A 17,579-nucleotide genomic window follows, 5' to 3' on the forward strand; every position below is an offset into this window, starting at 1 on the left:
TTTTGTTTTCCTTTTTTCAATTGGTAAAGATCCCAACAGGTGGCCACACCTATGTTTGTAATTTTTTTTAATTTAATTTTTTTGGCTGTACTGTGCAGCATGCAGGATCTTAGTTCCCCAGCCAGGGATCAAACCTGTGCCCCTTGCATTACGAGCATGGAGTCTTAACCACTGGATTGCCAGGGAAGTCCCTAGGTGGTATTATTCTTGCAATGTTCATTCTTTCATTTGTTCATTGATCCATCAAACATGTGCTGATCACCTTCTGAGTGTCAGGCTATGTGTGAAGCAATCGAGAGCCAGTAAGTTTTTAAGCAGGAAAGCAGCTTGATCCAATTTACGTTTGAGAACCCTCTTTTGGCTGAGAGGACAGAAAGTGGTGGTTTTCAAAGTATGGTCCAAGACCACATACTGGGTCAGAGGCTCTGGGGTTGGGGCTCAGGAATGCTATGATCAGCCAGGTTTGGGTATTCTTTTTCGATTCTAATGCAATAGAAAGCGCTATATTAGAGAAGGCGGTGGTGCAACCAGTTACCGTGACTAAGGTAGTGGCTGTAGTAACCAGGTGAGAAATGATGAGGAACAGAGACAAAGGGATGCACTTGAGAGTCATTTGGATAGCATGGGCAGGACTTCTCGCTCCACCCTCAGCTCAGACAGTAGCTGAGAAGTGGAGCTGAAATTCCTACCTGGGTCCTCTGGCTACAGAGCCTGAGGGCTTTACTGCACATAGCCATTTATAGATGCTTCATGGTTTTAAATATTTTATATTTAATTATCTTAGCATTTGTTTTGCAAATCTCCATCTTATCTCAAACTGCCTTCAAGCCTTGTATTTCCCCCTCACTTTCATAAAGACTAGGAGAGAAATAAGTAAGGCCTTAAAAGTTTTAAAATATTTATTTGCTTGGGGCTGAGTATACAGGCAAGGAAAAAGTAGATTTGATTAGATAAGCACAGACTAGGGGAGAACCGCAGGACACTGGGAGATGCACTGCATCTTCTCTTCTATAAATCCCAGGAGGTCTCCAGGAAACCTGATGACAATAATCCTAGAAGCCCAGAGGGTGACCCCATTCCCTCCCCAGGGTTATTACTGGGTGTCAGGCTGGAGCAGTTCAGGAATTCAGGAAACTGTAAAGAAACCACAACAGCCTCAACAAACATCAACTACCTCCACAATAAAACTCATTATAATTCATCTCCCTCCCACCCACGACTACAGACCTGAGGGAGGCAGGTGGGACTACGGGAGGGGCTCTTTGCTGCTCCTTCCCCAGCCTGACCCAGCCTCATCCCAGGCCTGGTTTTCCCAGCGTCTTGGGGAGGTGGGAAACTGACACCCCTATGTCTGGCACCAGAGACTGAGGACACCTCCATTCTCTGCTCACTGCCACGTAGGTCAGGATTAAAGCAAACTGAGGCCAAAGTTATAGTCGGCAGTGCCAGGTGAAGCCTGGCCTGTCTTGGTAACTAGCAAGGCCACAATGGCTAAGCCAAGCAGGTGGGAGTGGAAGTGTCGGCGGGGGTGGGGGGTGGGGGGTGGGGGGGAGAAAGAGATGGGAAGGTGGGCGTGGCGAAGGCCAACTGTAGTGCGAGGCTTCTGGGGGAGCCTCATCCATTGAATGACCAATCAGAGAGCGGGCTGCAGCCCAGGGGTGGGACAGGGGCATATCTTAGTCGAGACTGGATAGTGGCCGGGCGCAGGGAGGGGGCCGCGAGCCTCCGAGGCCTGCCGCTTGGCAATTCCGCGTTATATATCGCAGTGGCGGCGGTCGTGGAAGCCGGCTGGACTGCAGCGCACGTGCCTGGATATGACGCTCTTCGGCTTGCCGCGTAGTTCCTTGGGTTCTGGGTCTGGTCAGTCCTAACCCCAAGGTTCGCTCCATCCTCGGTCCCCTAACTCTCGTCCAGCTCCCTAAGCTCCCGACCTCAGCATCTGCAGAACGAAATGGTCACAGCCATGAATGTCTCAGATGAAGTAGAGCAGATGTTCCAGCCCTACAACTTCGAGCTGTTCCAGGACATAAGGCCCGTTTTGGAGGAGTACTGGTGAGACCTGGAGAAGGGGAAGAACCGTGTCAGGGGCCCAACTCTGATGACTGCTATTTGGGGGGATTGGCGGAGGAGGGGGAGGGCGATACACAGAATACCCACAGTGATTTTGCTAAAGAGCAAAGGTATCGGGCTCCCCAGTACTGGCTTCATGTACCCGTTGTCCAAGGTGCAGGTAGTGTGGCACCTCAAAGAGGTTAGGTCTGGAAGAAAGGAAGGCAGAAATAAGAGGATGGGGTGAGGAATGTGGGAGGAGACAGAAACCAAGAGGAAAGAGTGTAGTGAGAACTGGTCTCTGAAGAATGGAGTTGATCTGAACTCCTACTCCCACCCACCTTATAAATGACTCTCCATCCTTTGTGGCCGCATGTGTGTGTATGCGTGCATAGTGCTGGTACCCGGGGACAGCCTGCCCTTCACAGTTATCATCTTGTTCCTCAAATGCTCCATCATCCCTGCTGTGGAGAAGGAGACAAAATCTAGATACTCTTCCAAAATTTCCTCGGGCTTTGCCCTAGAGCTCCTCAGAGGTGTTTGTGGGTTGACTTTGTGCTCCAGCCAATTTGCCATGACCCAACCAGGCAGAAGCCGTTGCCACATTCTTCTTACACCACAGTCCTGGGTTGCTTCTAGGCATGGGTCAGCAGCTGTCACCCACTCCCAACCCCATTGAGAGAGCAGTAATCACAGAAACCTTGGACATAGCCCCTGCCCTGTGCTAGGTACTTTATATATATTAACACTGTCAGGAGAGGAGTGGTATTCCCCTCTTACAAAATAAGGGGAATACTAATGCTCAGAAAACTAAGTAGTTTTTCCAATGTCACACAGCTAGTAAGTGGCAGAAGTAGGACTCCAACCCAGAGCACTCACCTGGAGATATGAGTGGGCATTCCTCTAACCAGCACCTACCCATAAGCCCGTCCCCTCTCCCTTCTGCCTGCCAGGGCAACCTCATTCACCATAGCTCTGATCTACCTGCTGCTCATCTTCGTGGGACAGAACTACATGAAGGCACGGAAGGGCTTCAACCTGCAGGGACCTCTCATCCTTTGGTCCTTCTGCCTTGCAATCTTCAGGTAAGACACCTCCCCCCCCCCATCTTATAGACCCTAGACCCACATTCTATCCCTAAAAACTTTCTAGAAGCCTCAATTGTATCAACTCCCCAAGTTGCCCCCTAACTCTCTCCCTATCCCATTCTCTCAGCTCTAACTTCTCTCCTCAGGTTCCACCCTCCTCCCATATTCCCCTGTTTTCCTTCTCCAGTCCCCAAACTGGCCGTCTCTGCTCTCTCTCATGAGTCCTCTTGTGCTCCTGGAGTCTTGGTACTTCCAACAGTTTCCCCAGCCTCTAATACTCTCTGCATCTAATACCCTCTCCCAAGACCTTCCAATAACTTCCCCAGCCCCTTCTTCCCATATTCTGCCCCCCCAAACTCCTTTGATCACCCCCCATCCTGCCACCCATCTCCTCCCATCCTATGAGCCCTATTCCCTAACTCAACTTTCAGTCCCAACCTCCAGCACTCCCTGGTCCTTCCCTAGCCTTCATGTCTTCTAGATTACTGGTTGGCTCTACCAGGTTGGCCACAGGATCTCAGAAGCTGTGACCCATCCCCTATGGAGGGTGGGGAGGTGGTGGAAGTTGACCAGGTGAAGCATGGATTGATGCCTGGGAATGACCCTTATACCCTTTTCCTCTGTCCCATTTCAGTATCCTTGGGGCAGTGAGGACATGGGACTATATGGGGACCGTGCTACTTAGGGGGAGCCTAAAGAAAACTGTATGCTTCTTCATCTTCACTGATAATCCCATAGTCAAATTCTGATCCTGCTTCTTTGTCCTCAGCAAGATCATTGAACTTGGTGAGTGGCAAGGCTTTGTCTCGCTGGTGTCCAGTCAGCTGCACCCCTCCTCAGGGCACCCCCCTTACCCATCACATGGAAAGTCCCTTCCCCACCCCTGGGTCCTAACAACACTTCTCACCCAAGCCCCTCCTTAGATTCTCTGCCACAAAGACCCCTCTCCCTGCCCTGACAATTACCCATATGCCCCCACGTCCAGTGCAGAGGGTGGTCCCAACACTGGGTGGTATGCCAGCTATGACTCCCCATCTCCCAGGAGACATGGCCTTCATCATCCTGTGTAAGCGGCCGCTCATCTTTGTGCACTGGTACCACCACAGCACAGTGCTATTCTACACGAGCTTTGGATACAAGAACAAGGTGGCTGCAGGCGGCTGGTTCATGACCATGAACTACGGTGTACATGCCATCATGTACACCTACTATACTCTGAAGGCTGCCAAAGTAAAGCCCCCCAGGTGGTTTCCCATGCTCATCACCAGCCTGCAGATCCTGCAGATGTTTATGGGAGCCACTGTCGGTATCCTGACTTACATCTGGAGACAGGAACAGGGATGCCATACCACAAAGGAACACCTCTTCTGGTCCTTCATCTTGTATACAACCTATTTCCTCCTCTTTGTCCAGTTCTTCCACCAAAACTATGTAATTACCAAGGTCAAGGCCAAGACCAAGAGCCAGTGAAGGGTTGGAGAAAAGAAGGAGCCCCGAGCTCTCTCCTCCCCAGGGCATTTAGGGGCTGAGCTTAGGTTTGGGAGAATAATTAGGATGCCTTTTCTGCATGGTTTCCCTACGGGATGTGTACCCCAAGGTGGCAGGAGGTTATGACAGTCAAGAAGTGTCACCCCTGGGGTGGGGGTGTGATCTAGTACTTTGATGTTTCTGTTTTTAATGTGAAGGCCAAACAGTCCCTGGGATGGAATGGTACTGAGGAGGCTCCCCAGGGCTGAGTGATCTATATTTCCAGAAATCTTTCTTCTTCTTGCTCTATTTTTTAAATTAAAGATTTCAACAAGGTTTTGGGGGTTTGGGGATTTGGAGGAAGAAGGGGACTGCTGTGATGGAGGAGGAGGGCTGCTGGCAGTGGGTGAGAAGCTTAAGAGGGTGTGTGGAAGGATGAGAGTCACACACAGACACTCAATAAGAATACTAGGCCTGGTAGGCACTTAATAAATGTCTGTTACAGACCAGAAGTTTATTGCTGTTAGAGGCCCAAGCCCCTCATAGGAACAGTGAGAAACAGGTGCAGAAAGGTGGAGTAACTTTTTCTAAAGTCATAGGCTTCCTAAGCTGCAGAATTGACACCTTCAAGTAAGCATTCGAGATCAGACCTTCCAGTTATCCTCCATGAGACCACGAGGTGGCGCTGCAGTACCAGCTTTGTCCAAGCCATACACGCACGCACGCATGCGTGCGCCGCTCAGCTCCAGGAATCCCCAGGCTTCCCCATCTTGGTGATGGGGGCCTGGGGAGGATTGAAGCCCTAGAAGCCTGGACCCCTATCTCTTTCCTGTACACCCAGCTCTCCTTTAGACATGGGGAAGGATGAGGGGAGAAGGCTCAACCGCAACTCTGAATCATCAGGCCTTTGACAGTCCGCGCACGTTTATTTCATTTATCTTTGAAAACCGGGGAAGGGGAGTCTGGAGAAGGCGGGGTGGACCAAGGGTGAGTTGGCCCCCCCGGGGAACTGGTCCCTGTTCCTGGCCTCAGTTCCAGGGTCGCGGACTAAGGGCCCAGTCCACCCCTCAGGCCTGGGAGGGGGAAGGCTCTCTCCTGAGCCGGCCGCCTCCCCAGCCCCGACTGCCCCAGCACCCCTCTCAGACCCCGGGGCGCGGGCAAGCCAAGCAAGACGACCCCAGTCCGTAGAGGCTGTAAATTATCGCCCCCGCCCTCAGGGATGATCGGCGGGCGGGGCCATTCACACAGGCCGTTCCACTGCGTACTGGCACGGACTGAGGTTGGCGGCCGGGGGCGGCCCGGGCACGGCGGGGTAGCTGAAAGTGGCGTGCTGTTTGGCCTTGAGCCTCAGGCTGGCCAGACTCGAGTTACACGGGTCCCGATATACGTAGGGGGAGGAGGCGGCTGCTGCTGCGGCTGCTGCGGCCGAGGCGTAAGGGCAGGATACTGCCCCGGAGGACACTGCGGCCGGAGCCAGCCCGGGGGGCCCCCCACCTAGGCCCTGCAGGGCCCCGGGCCCTGGCACAGTGCCCGGGGCAGTCGCGGCCGAGGGGACCATGGAGGCGGCGATGGAGCTGGGTGGCGAGAAGACTGGCTGCGAAGCCAGAGGCCCCACGTTGACCGAGTTGAAGGCGAACGGGAAGGTCTTGGCGGCGAGCGGCGGGCCCAGCGCCTTGGGTGGCCAATTGCCGTACGAGTAGCCGGGGTACACCTCCTCGTAGGGCGGCACCAGCCCCCCGAGCGGCGCCGCGAAGCCGCCCTTGCACAGCTCCGCCTGCTGGCTGCGCTCGCGCTTTCGCCACTTGGCGCGCCGGTTCTTGAACCACACCTGTGGGCGTGGGAGAAAGGCTGTCAGGGCCCGGCCCCCGCAGGCGGCTGGTGGGTGGGTCGCCCAGACAGGGGACCAAGCGGGGTCCGGGGCCGGGCGGAGCATAAGCGAGAGGAGGTGGTGGAGCATAACCACCGCAGAAACGGGAATGGGGTGATGGAGCAGCCGGTTGGGGTGAGGGAAGAGCTCACGGAGTCAGCGGGCTGAGAAAGAAGCAGTCTGCCGCAGAACTGAGTCGGGGGCGACAGGGCTGCGGGGGTGGGCAGCAGGATCGGGTCTAGGAGAAGTGAAGAGGAGAACCAGAGACAGTGCCAGGGGAGAAGGAGCGCGCCGTCTGGAGTGAAAGGGTGCAGGAAGAGCAGAGATTGGAGGCTGGTGGAAAGAAGGCCGTGCGGGCAGGGGCCGGGGCCGGGGGACGTCGGTTGTTGGGTCCGAGGATGGGGCAGGCAGGGCAGAACTACAGGATGCTGGTTCCGAAGCTACTTGCTGAGCGGCCCGCGAGAGGGAGGCCCGGGATGGAGTGAGGGTGGCGGCTCTGGGGGTGGGGGGCGGCGTACCCGCACGCGGGCCTCGGTGAGGTTGGTCCACACGGCGATCTCTTCCCGCGTACTCATGTCGGGGTAGCGGTTCCTCTGGAAGGTCGCCTCCAGCTCCTGCAGCTGCTGGCTGGTGAAGTGCGTGCGCTGCCGCCTCTGCTTCTTCTTCAGCGAGCTGTCTTCGGGGGAGCCGCCGGGCAGCGAAACCGAGGCCTTCTCCGAGTCTGGGGGCCGGGGTGGGGTCGTCACAGCGCGTCCTTGCCTGTGCGGATTCCCGGGCTCGGGGACTTCCTCGGCGGGGCCCCTCACTCCCACCTGGGCTTGCGCTCCCGGGTCCCACCCTCGTTAGGGATGGAGCTGTTATTTCCCCCACCCCCAGAAGGGGGCGCGCTCACCGCTGTGCTCTTGGCCCTTGCAGCCGTGTTCCGGGATTGGGGGGTGCGGGGTGCCCGCATCTGACAGCGAGAGGGCGGGGCTCCGGGCCTCTGCCTCGCTGAGCAGGCCGAACTCCATGTGGGGAGCACTCTGGAGGGAAGCGAAGACACAGACCTGGTTAATGGGAAGAAAATCTCCGGGTTATCCGGTTCCCAGTAGTGTTTCCCCACTAGTTCTCTAGCACTGACATAGAGCTACCCCTGTGTAGGGTGCCCTAGGATAGAATGGGGAAACAGTAGCCTAAGGGGGGGAGAGGTGTATACTCAAGAGATTTTATACAGTTATACACACTAGACTTTGATTTCTTCAGTGTTGGGCACCTAGAACCCTGCCTGGTGCACTGTTGGTGTTCAACAGATATTTATTGAACTAATGAAAACCACACTGTTGCACACCGCATACCATACGCCACATACTCAAAAATTAAATTCCCTCTCACACGAGTGCCCAATATCCCCTTAAACTCAAACATGCCTCTCAGCCAGTCACACCTGAGACGCAGTCTGAACCTGTGTTATTCACTCTCCAGTGGGACAGATTTGATTTTGAACCAGGCCTAATATGTCTCCCATAAGGAGAATGACTGCTATCATTTATGAGTACTTACTATGTGTCTTCACCTCATTATCTCTCCCCTCACAAGAATGCATCAATATTAGGTATGATCACCCTTTTTCAGGTGAGGACACTGAGACTTGAAGTAATGATTAAGGTTAAAGAGCTTGTAAGCAGTGGAGCTGGGATCTGAACCAGGTCTGGGAGATTCCTAAACTATGCTTTTCTTTGTTTGCTTTTTCAGACTGTGTTCTTTGGGGCCCTCCTCACAAACCCCCTCAGGGACTGGAACTTAGGGCTAACCTCAGGGATAGAAATCTAGCCTGATCTTACTCGGGTCTACTTCAACTAGGGCAGCCCTGCTTTTGTCTGTTTTGTTTATGCTTTCTGGAGAGATTTCATTTGAAGAAAGTCTTCCAGGATCAAAAACAAGTTTGAAAATCACCCTCTGCTTCTATACCTGCCCAGACACACACTGCATCCTACGAGTCACCACTGTCACGTGCGGCTTCTTGCTGGCCCACCCCAGGCTGTGGATGTGGGCTTCTTAAAACCCCCTTCCTACCCTTACTCCCTATGCCAAACCTTAGCTGACATTGCCCAGGAGCCTGCCTGGGTCCCCCTCCAAGTTTCCCCTGCAGAGTCCCGTTTCCTTCTGGCTCTCCCAGGCCCCCTCTGGTGGGGGGAAGGGAAAGGGGCACTAGTGGGGCTCAAGACTCCAGATGCCTCTTGGTCAGAGGAGAACCAAAGGAGGCTGGGGACAGAGAAACAGGGATGAAAAGCTGGGTAGGAGGGGTCCATCTGCCTCCCCATTAACAGGGACTTAATTCAGGCTGTGCAAGGTGGCATTAATGTGGAGGATTAGCCTAGATTGAGACGTGTGTCACTTGGCTGCTCTGAATTTATTAGGAGCCTTTCTCAGGGAGGCGCAGATGGGCAGCGGCCTGTATTTGCACATGGTAATGCCCCCTTCAAGCAGCTCAGAGATGACAGCTGTCCCCCCACCTCTCCACCTCTCAAGCTAGATTGGGGATGGGACAGAGGTCAAGGCAGGAGGTTGAGAAACAGTCCCTGTTCTTTCCACAGGCAGAGAGGACTAGACCTTGGACCCTCTCCTAGGGTTGGAGAAGCAGGGCTGAATGGAACCCCGGGAAGGAAGGCGAGAAGTCAGGCCAGGGGTGGGGCTGCTCTGCTTCCCTCCCCTTCCAGATCTGAAGACAGGAGTCAGAGGCTTAGGGCTTGCCCAATGATGCTCCAATAGAAGAGAGAGGCCATTGGGAGGGACCTGGAGCAGCCTTGACTAGTAGCTCTTCCCAAGTAGCTGGGGAGGCTTAGAACTGAGAGCTGGAAAAAGGGGTGCTCTGAAGTCTCCTCTTCATACGTAAGATGCCCTCAAAATTGCAAACCATGCCCCTGACCTCTCCAGAGGCCCACAGGAGCAAGGCAGAACTGGGAAAAGAGGGACAGTTGGGTTTCCCTGTAGGGAACGCTGAATCCCACCATTGCCGTTCATCCTTCCAGTCTGCTTTGCCTCCAGACTTCCCATTTTCCAAACTCCCGTTCCCCCAGCATTCCATACCTGTGTCTTGGTTTCACCCTTTATTTCAGCAGAGGGAAGCAGGGTGAGGAGAGATAAGGGCCAGAATAAAAGATGAGGCTGAGAAAGCAGAGTTCAGGCTGTGTGTTCCCAGAGACAGACAGACACACATGCAGACACACACGGGCCCCCACTCAGACAAAATAAGCACTAGGACTTGGAGCTAGAGGCATACAAACACACACTCTCCCACACATGCGCTCCCACATTCAGGCAGACAGACACACCGTCACACAGTCTCCTCTCTCTGTGACAGGGACAGCTGCCTCGGCTGTTTTGGAGCTAGCCATTATCCTCCCCCTTCCCCTTCCTGGCCCCTTTGAACCTCAGCTCTCAGTCCCAGGAACTAAGGACTCTGTGGGGGAGGAGGAAGCCAAAGGAGCCACGGGAGGGAGTGGTCTACACTCAGTGGCTGCTGGAGAGAGCCTGTTTGGCTGAGTGGGGAGAAGGTATGAGAATGCTGGAAAAAGAGGATGGGGTAGCGGTGGGGGGCAGAAAATGACGAGGCTCCTTCTGGGAAAGTAATCTGGTATACCCCAAAGAAACTAGGTTTGGAGTCAAAAGATCTGGGTTCACGTCCTGGCTCCCCAACTTACTAGCTGTGTTTCCTTGGCAAATTACCTATCTAGGCATATTTTTTCATCTGTAAAAGTGAGATTATAATCCCTTCCCTATCTACCTTCAGTGCTGTTACAAGGTTAAAATAAAACATAACATTTAAAAATGGGTAGGGGCTTCCCTGGTGGCGCAGTGGTTAAGAATCCACCTGCCAATGCAGGGAACACGGGTTCGAGCCCTGGTCCGGAAAGATCCCACGTGCCGGGGAGCAACTAAGCCCGTGTGCCACAACTACTGAGGCCACGTGCCACAACTACTGAAGCCTGTGCGCCTCGAGCCCGTGCTCCGCAACAAGACAAGCCACCGCAATGAGAAGCCCGCGCGCCGCAACGAAGAACCAATGCAGCCATAAATAAATAAATAAATAGTTATTTTAAAAAATGGGTAGGGGTCAAACTCTATACAAGTTGTTGTTGTTGTTGTTGTTTTCCCCCTCATTCATTGAAATGATGTTTGTTTGGCACCTTCTGTGAGCTGGGCGTTGAGTAAGGCACTCAGGATAGAGTGGTAAATAAGATCTCATTCTTGTCTCTGCCATTGCTTGAGTGGTTCACCTCCCTAGATCTTGTGTCTCCCAGTGAAAAGTTGCTCTGAATAAAGGAAAGCATGCTGCATTTTAGAGAGGGATGCAAGTGTGTGTTGTGAGCACTCTGTCCTAAACATAAAGGAGGGTCCAGTCAATAAGGAAACAGCCAAATGGGCAGAGTAGCCCAAGCTGGGAGCCACTTTGGGCACCAGGGATTGGTGGTAGAGGAAAGAATGAAGGCTTCAGGCTCTTGGCTGGGTTAGTCATAGCAGAAAGAGGGGATGTGGCTGAGAAGGGCCCTGTCTGTGGAGCTGAAAAAGCAGGAACACTAATACCAGGCAGGCAATGGAGAGAGCGGGTGGGGGCAGAGGCCTCTAGCAGACTCGTGTCCGGTGGGCTAGTCAGGCAGAGGCTGGGGGCGCCAAGCTGTTGTCTGAGCTGGAGACAGGCTGGCTGAGGATTAAGCTCCCCCAAACTGCTGGAGGTCGGGAAGCTGGGGAGTTGGGACTGCGGCCAGGGACTTCGCCTCACTCAGTGGACAGGGACAGGCAGTAGGTCTGGAAGCCACAGGTTTGGTTGATGCTGGTAGGAAATACCAGGAGGGGCCAAAGAGAGTTGAGATAACAGTGGTGCTGAGTCCAGCTCTTGGGGAGGACTTGGGGGACCCCACCCTAGCCTTTCCGACACACCCTGCAGGGGGTGCATGGCCCAGGCCCCACTGGTGTCAGGGTGGCAATCCCAGCCCTAGGGAGAATAGAGGGCCTGCAGGTGACCTCTGACTCTGAAGTACAGCATGGAATTACAGGAGGCTGTCATGGACTGCAGCAAGAACAAAATATCCAAGATAATTAAGGTGGAGAGCAGAGACTGTCACAGACCAGCGAGGCCATAGTGGGGAGGCCATGGTTTCCAAGGGACACAACTCATGGCAAGAAGGCAACAGCCATGTGCACCCACTTTTGTCCTGAAGCCAAAGGGGTAGACCAGGGTCACAGCCAAAGAGCCCCCAAGTAGTTGCAATAATAATACCCAAGGCAGGAGGCACACCCTGGAACTGAAATGGGAGAAAACCTTTTCTTGCATGGGCTGAATGAAAAAGAAGATAAGAGGGGATGGAGTTGTGATGCTGTGGCTCAGCTCAGCAAGCAGCAAGTTGGCAAACAGGTGTAAACCAGTGCCCTAAACTAGGACGGAACCATCCTATAAACCTAAAACTAAAGTGAGGCCCTTAAGTGCACACAGCCTCATGTTTATTAGGGATGCCTAGCACCCACACTGTCTGGTCTGCTGAGCTGCAGTGAGCAAATGAGGGCAAATAAAGACAGCTGCAGACAAGGCTCACAGCCCCAAGAGGAAACCCTAAGACTCAGGTAGAGGCAACAATGATTTGATGCACTTAATTTATCAAGGGGTAAATCAGGGATCAGAGAAATGGGCCTCCACACCCTTTCCCCCCTTCCCTTCTTCTTTCCTTCAACAAGCATTAGGTGCTAAGACAGATACCCAAGAATGGTAAGGCACAGACCCTAACTTCTAGGAGCCTACAGTCTAGGGAGGCAAACAGAGCACAGGATGGAATGGTGGTCTGCATGGGCCTGATTCTCAGATCGTGGAAGATCAGAAAGACGGTAGCCCATGTAAGGTGGTATCAAGTTTTGGGGCTCAGAGAATGTAGCACCTGGCTGATCTGGAAATTAGGGAGGCAGAGGCTTCTAAATAACAGAGCAGTAGGTTCAGAGGGTAGCAGGGAGCCTAGCTTGGCCAGGGTCTCAGTGTGGGCAATGGGAGATCATCAGAGAAAAATGGTCAGGCTGAGAGGGTGTCCAATGAGGGGCAAGAGGTGGGGGTCCAGGCTTGATAACAGTGTAGGCTAGAGCATCTCCAGCTTTTCCACCAAAACACCCCTGAGACTAAGTAAGAGAGAAGATAGTACAGGACACTAGGGGCACAACCTGAAACAGCGGCCGCCAGTATGAAATTTCTTTGAGATCTTCAGCCTTATATTAAAAATTGAAGCAAATTTTGCATTGCATTCCATACTTATGTTTGTTTTAATATAAAAAATAATGGTTTCTCTCCAAATCTCCAAGAGACATCTTCAAGTGACATCACCACACCAGGAAGATGGGCTTGGTTTAGCCTGCAGTGTCATGCCACTCCCACTCCTATACTGCCCTCTCCCACCTCACCCCCTCTGAGAAGCATTGCTCCCAGCAGTGGGAGTCACTGGAGGCTTGCAGGCGAGGGAGTGACAGAAAAGCAGTGTCTTTGGGATCTTTATTTGGCAGTGGTGAGCAGAATGGATTGGGTAGGGGAGAGATAAGAAAGGGGAAACTATGAGAGGTGAAAAGAAGGCCCCAGGGAAGGAAGAGGAGTGGAGAGAGTTCTGAAAGCAGCTTTCTCACCCCACTGCCTTTTCTTTTATTTCCCTATCACTCTTATCATGGGTCCCTGTCAGTGACCAGGGACTAGACACTCTAGATAGACACTCTAGATAGTCCCAAAGCTCAGGACCTAGTGGACCCTTCAGGTTAGCTGCCATCTCCCTCCCTCACACTCTAGGAAGCATCATTTAGGGTGAATGGAGAAGAAAAGATTTGGGTGGTGTCTTTCTCTTGTGCTCATCCCCAACTCAGCTCCAGCTTGCCTCCTCGGCCCTCCCTTCCTGGACCTGGGTTCTGGGTCCATATTCACATCCTTGAGCAGGAGGCAGGCAGGGATCAGATCAGGATATTTGGTCTGGTAGAGGAGCTAAGCATTTGGGGAGCTCCCTAGAACTCTTCTTGGGGAGGGATAGTGGCTGGCATCTGAAGCCTAGGATAGGGTGTCTCATCTGTCATTGAGAATCTTCCCATGACTGGATCACAGATGCTAGCAGGCTGATCTAAGGCTTGAGAAGCCACCCTTCCAAACAAAGATTCTGTGCTTACAGGGGACCTACAGTTTGGGCATAATCATAGCAATAATGTTTCTTATTTCTGTAGTGCTTCTCCATTTGCAAAGGGCTTTCAAATATATCATTTAACTCTTAAAACCACTTTGAATGGCAGGAATGACCATCCCTATTTCACCTCTAAGAAGACAAATTTGTCCACGGTTACACAGATTGAAGAGATTCTAATCCAGTTCTCCTAAGACCAGGGACTGAGCTCTTTCCACTCCTCGCCCCCTCCACTCCAGCAACCATTTGTAGCTCTGACATGCATTGATCCTTCCAAGCCCTTAAGGATTCCTTTTCTACTTCCTGCCTCTACCACCTCTCTGGAAAAGAGCTCTGGAAGTTTGCTGCCCACTGTGTGCCAAGGAACATTTTCCTATTCATCCTGTGCTTGCATCATTCCAGTTCTAAGAGGCCCCCTCATCTCTGGTTTCAGGATTTGGGGAGCAAACAAATCTGCTTATCTAGGCCTTTCCTTATTTTGTGAATTTCCATCCTATCTCACTTTCCAGAGGCCTAAACCTTCAAGTTTGCTCTCTCCAGCAGCCCCTGGCTCCCCCTTCTGCCACCATTCTCTGACCCTTTGCTGGGTCCATGACATTCTCCCTAAGAGCCAGTGACCAGGCATGCACTCAGCTATATGGCTTTATGCAGGGGCAGGAGGTCTGCCTTTTGTTTCTAGTCATCTTTATTATAATGCCATTGCTTTTTGGCCTTTTTGGCAAAAGTAGAACTTAGGGCTACAGTCTTCAGGTAATGCCTTCCCTATTCCTTTCCTGACTCGGCCTTTCATTTCACCCATAATTTCAGTGGTTTTCAAAGGCAATGGGAGCACAAGCCCCTTGAAAAGGGTATCAGAATGTGATGGGGGTAACTGGGATATGACTCTATATTTATCAAAAAGGGGAGAGGGACAAAAGAGTTTGGAAAACAATGTCCTAGCTGGTGATAAGTGAATTTAAAATTAAGGAGTGGAGGTGGGAGTGTGGGGAGGACGTATTATATGTCATTCATGGTTGGAGGGTGAGAAAGGTTGAAACCCACTTGTTTAGATTACTCATTGCTAGACATATTACCCTGCACTTGTCCCCATGAAACTCAGTCACCAAATGGGCTGTTTTGCTTACTTACATAGACTGGGAGAGTTCTCCCTACTCTGTTCCCTTCAGCTTAACTGGGCTCTGGTTAAAGAGTTGGAGTCAGGATGGGCAGTCATTGTACGGGTCCAAAGAAATCAGGGCCCTCTCCCAGCTGTAGGAAAAGCAAACAGGGTAGTTGGGTAGGGCTGAGACATCCTTCCCAACCAGAGATGGAGAGCAATAAAGTCCCATGTTGGATCCCAGCGTCTGGATTCTGTGTCTCCTTCCTACCTCCTCTCAGCCACCAGAGTGGTGTGGGGATTGGTGGGACTGAGGAAGCAAAAAGGGAAACAAGACCACAGGGTTTGCCTTGCTAAAGGGCTGCAGTTTTCTCTTTGGGCCTGGGCTTCTGCCCACTGTGGGGAAGGAGACTTTAGCCTGCTGAAACCCAGGCAGAGTCTGGGGGGTGCCTGGTCAGCTGTGTTGGAATTAGGGGTTGACTCTGAGTTTGTGAGGGAACTAAAGCTGTCAGGGGCTTGTGCTAGGCTCTTCTTTGCCCTCCCATTGCCCTTTGTGGTTCATTCCTTCCTTTCCTGGTCTTGGTTCCCACGAGCAGTCCCACCATTGGCTCTCTCTCCACAAATTTGGATTCTGGAAGTCCGGGGTGATGCTCAGATCGCATCTAGTCTGGGTTAGAGAGGGAATGTCTCCCGGGCCACTCCAACCCAAGGCCAGGCTTCAGCCTTTACTCTCACTCCCTGCTCCCTGTCCCGCAGCCCCTAGGAGCAGAGACAAGTTTGAAAAGTGTGAGCTGCGATTCCAGGCAACCCACCACAGCAAACACCACCGTACACGCAGCAGCTGGGCAGGCGCTGCGGGGTAAATGGACATGCCACTCGGCCAGGGACATTCTGTCCACCACTGCCCGACACAGCGCCTGCTCCGGAGAGACCAACCTCGCTGCGCCGGACATTCTGTCCGCCCTGAGCCCCCGCGCGCCGCGAACATTCCGTCCAGTTCCGTGGCTGCCCCAGGTCGGGACCCATCAGGGCCCTGACACCCCAAGCAGACACACCAGACCCGCCGCCTGGTCACTCGGACTACCCAGCCTCGGCCTTGCAGCCCACACAGCGGCCATCTGACCCGGTCGCTGTCGGGTTCTCACAACACCGTTCCTATCCCAACTGCAAAGCAGCTGGGAAGAGAGAAGCTTGTGCGACTAACGCACCCCTGCTCCCGGTCCCTGGAGTCTGAGACCCAGCCGAGGGGTGTTGGGCATTGCCAACTGCCGCCTTGCTGGGCGCCCGCCGCCAGCTGCCCCCGCTGGCCAGGGCCTCGCCAACCCCTTTGGCTCCTTGGCTGTCGGCCCCGCGCCCCCGGATTCCAGGGCGCTTTCTGGTAATGGTTTCCCGACTCGACTCCCTGCTTCGCGAAGCCCCTGTCCTGACCTCATGTCCCCGACTTCTCTTCGGATCCCTCGAGTCTTCGCCTTCTCTGTCCCCCGAGTCCTGGCGCTAAGTTTCCCTTTTTCTAAGTCCTGGCCCCAGGCCTGCAGTTCGCCCTCCCTGTCTCGACCCGTTCCCCAGGAACCGTTCTCCAGTTCAGCAGCCCTAGGTCCCGTTTTAGGGATCCCGAAGTCCGGCCATGGCCCCTCGGCCCCGTGAGCCCCTGTCCCCCGCATGGTCAAGCACTCACAGTGAGTCCCGCAGCAGGCAGACTCCCGGCAGCGGCGGCGGCGGCCGCAGTCTGGAGGGCAAGCAGGGGCCAGAGGCCGGGCACCCGGCCGGGGTGGGGGCCGCCCCCCTGCGCCCGGGCCGCCGCTCCGCTCCGGCGCTCCCGGACTCGCTGGGAGAGAGTAAGCCTCGCCGCGGACTGCCACCCCCCGCTGGCGCCCATTCACTTTATGGCAGCCCAGGGCGCCCCCAGCCCGCCGCTGCGAGCCTCGCGCGTCGGGCCCCGCCCCCTTCCAGCTGCGCTACCGGGGCTCCACCCTTTCCAGCTGTGAATTTTCTGGCCCCGCCTTCAGGGGGGTGGTCCGGCCGGCGCACCGCCAGGAACCCCGCCCCCTAGCCAATCGGAGGCGCTCCTCAGCAACTGGGCCACGCCCCTCCCCACGTGGCTGAAACGGCGCTGCCGAAGAATATTTTGGCAGAACCGAGCGGGCGAGCGTAGAGTGGACCGGGTATCCCCGCGGAGCCGGGGCCGGTCGGCGGTGAGGTGGGACCAGGCCGCCACCCCGAGCGAATTGGAACGGTGCTGGGGGGATAGGACCAGGTGGGAGGGCGCACGGGCCGGGAGAGGCCGTGGGGTTTCAGCGCTCAGACTTCGTTGCCGCTCGTTTCGGCGCTTTTCTGCACTTGTCGCTGTCTGTCTCTCTGCCCTTTTGTCTCTGCTCCAATCCTCCCACGTCTCGCCTTTCTTTCCTCTTTTATTTTCTCCGCCACCACTCTGCTTCTGCTGTTTGTCTCACTCCTCCCTCCCCTGCCACTTCGAAAGACTAATTTCTCTTTCTGATCCTCTTTTTCCTTTTTTCCTTGCATTTTTCTCTCTTCCTCTTCTCGGCTACGCCCCCACCCCCCCATCCCCACCCCCACCCCAGCCCTTTTTTCCTCTCCTCCAAGGAAGGTGGCTTCGTGGAGAAAGCAGTTTGGAGTGAGACAAACTAAAACAGCATTCTAACCCTGCCACCAGCTGCAACATCACTGAGTGACCTTGGACAAGTAACTATCACTCCCCCCGCAAAATTAAAAGAGGTTCTAGCTGGTTCTCAGGGCTTGGGCTGGGCACTCCTCAGAGGCCTGGGCAAGTTCCCTGTCAGTCTGCACTCTTGTCTCACACAGGCTATGTTCTCCCAGCCTTACCA

General features: G+C 54.1%; 2 protein-coding genes across 2 annotated transcripts; one reads left to right on the forward strand and one right to left on the reverse strand.

Annotated features, from left to right (window-relative positions):
- The first annotated feature begins 1,951 nt into the window (after window positions 1-1,951).
- Window positions 1,952-4,607, forward strand: ELOVL3 (ELOVL fatty acid elongase 3). The gene is given in 4 exon segments (XM_068549108.1): window positions 1,952-2,052; window positions 3,003-3,134; window positions 3,772-3,923; window positions 4,180-4,607. Coding segments are annotated over 4 exon segments (813 nt in total).
- A 1,237-nt stretch (window positions 4,608-5,844) lies between these two features.
- On the reverse strand, window positions 5,845-16,612 carry PITX3 (paired like homeodomain 3). The gene is made up of 4 exons (XM_068549030.1): window positions 16,412-16,612; window positions 7,364-7,493; window positions 6,990-7,192; window positions 5,845-6,432 (listed from the first exon to the last, which is right to left on the reverse strand). The coding sequence occupies exons 1-4, from the start codon at window positions 16,610-16,612 to the stop codon at window positions 5,845-5,847; spliced, it is 1,122 nt and encodes a 373-aa protein (XP_068405131.1).
- Window positions 16,613-17,579: the final 967 nt, after the last annotated feature.

The sequence above is a fragment of the Eschrichtius robustus genome, chromosome 7, assembly GCF_028021215.1.
Source record: "Eschrichtius robustus isolate mEscRob2 chromosome 7, mEscRob2.pri, whole genome shotgun sequence".
NCBI classification, from domain to species: domain Eukaryota; kingdom Metazoa; phylum Chordata; class Mammalia; order Artiodactyla; family Eschrichtiidae; genus Eschrichtius; species Eschrichtius robustus.

Coding starts and splice junctions, on each gene's coding strand:
- PITX3 (XM_068549030.1), bottom strand. CDS start 16,612: ATGGGCGCCAGCGGGGGGTGGCAGTCCGCGGCGAGGCTTACTCTCTCC. Junction 7,193..7,363: donor CAAGGGCCAAGAGCACAGCG/GTGAGCGCGCCC, acceptor CCCGGCCCCCAG/ACTCGGAGAAGGCCTCGGTT. Junction 6,433..6,989: donor TCACCGAGGCCCGCGTGCGG/GTACGCCGCCCC, acceptor CCACGCCCACAG/GTGTGGTTCAAGAACCGGCG.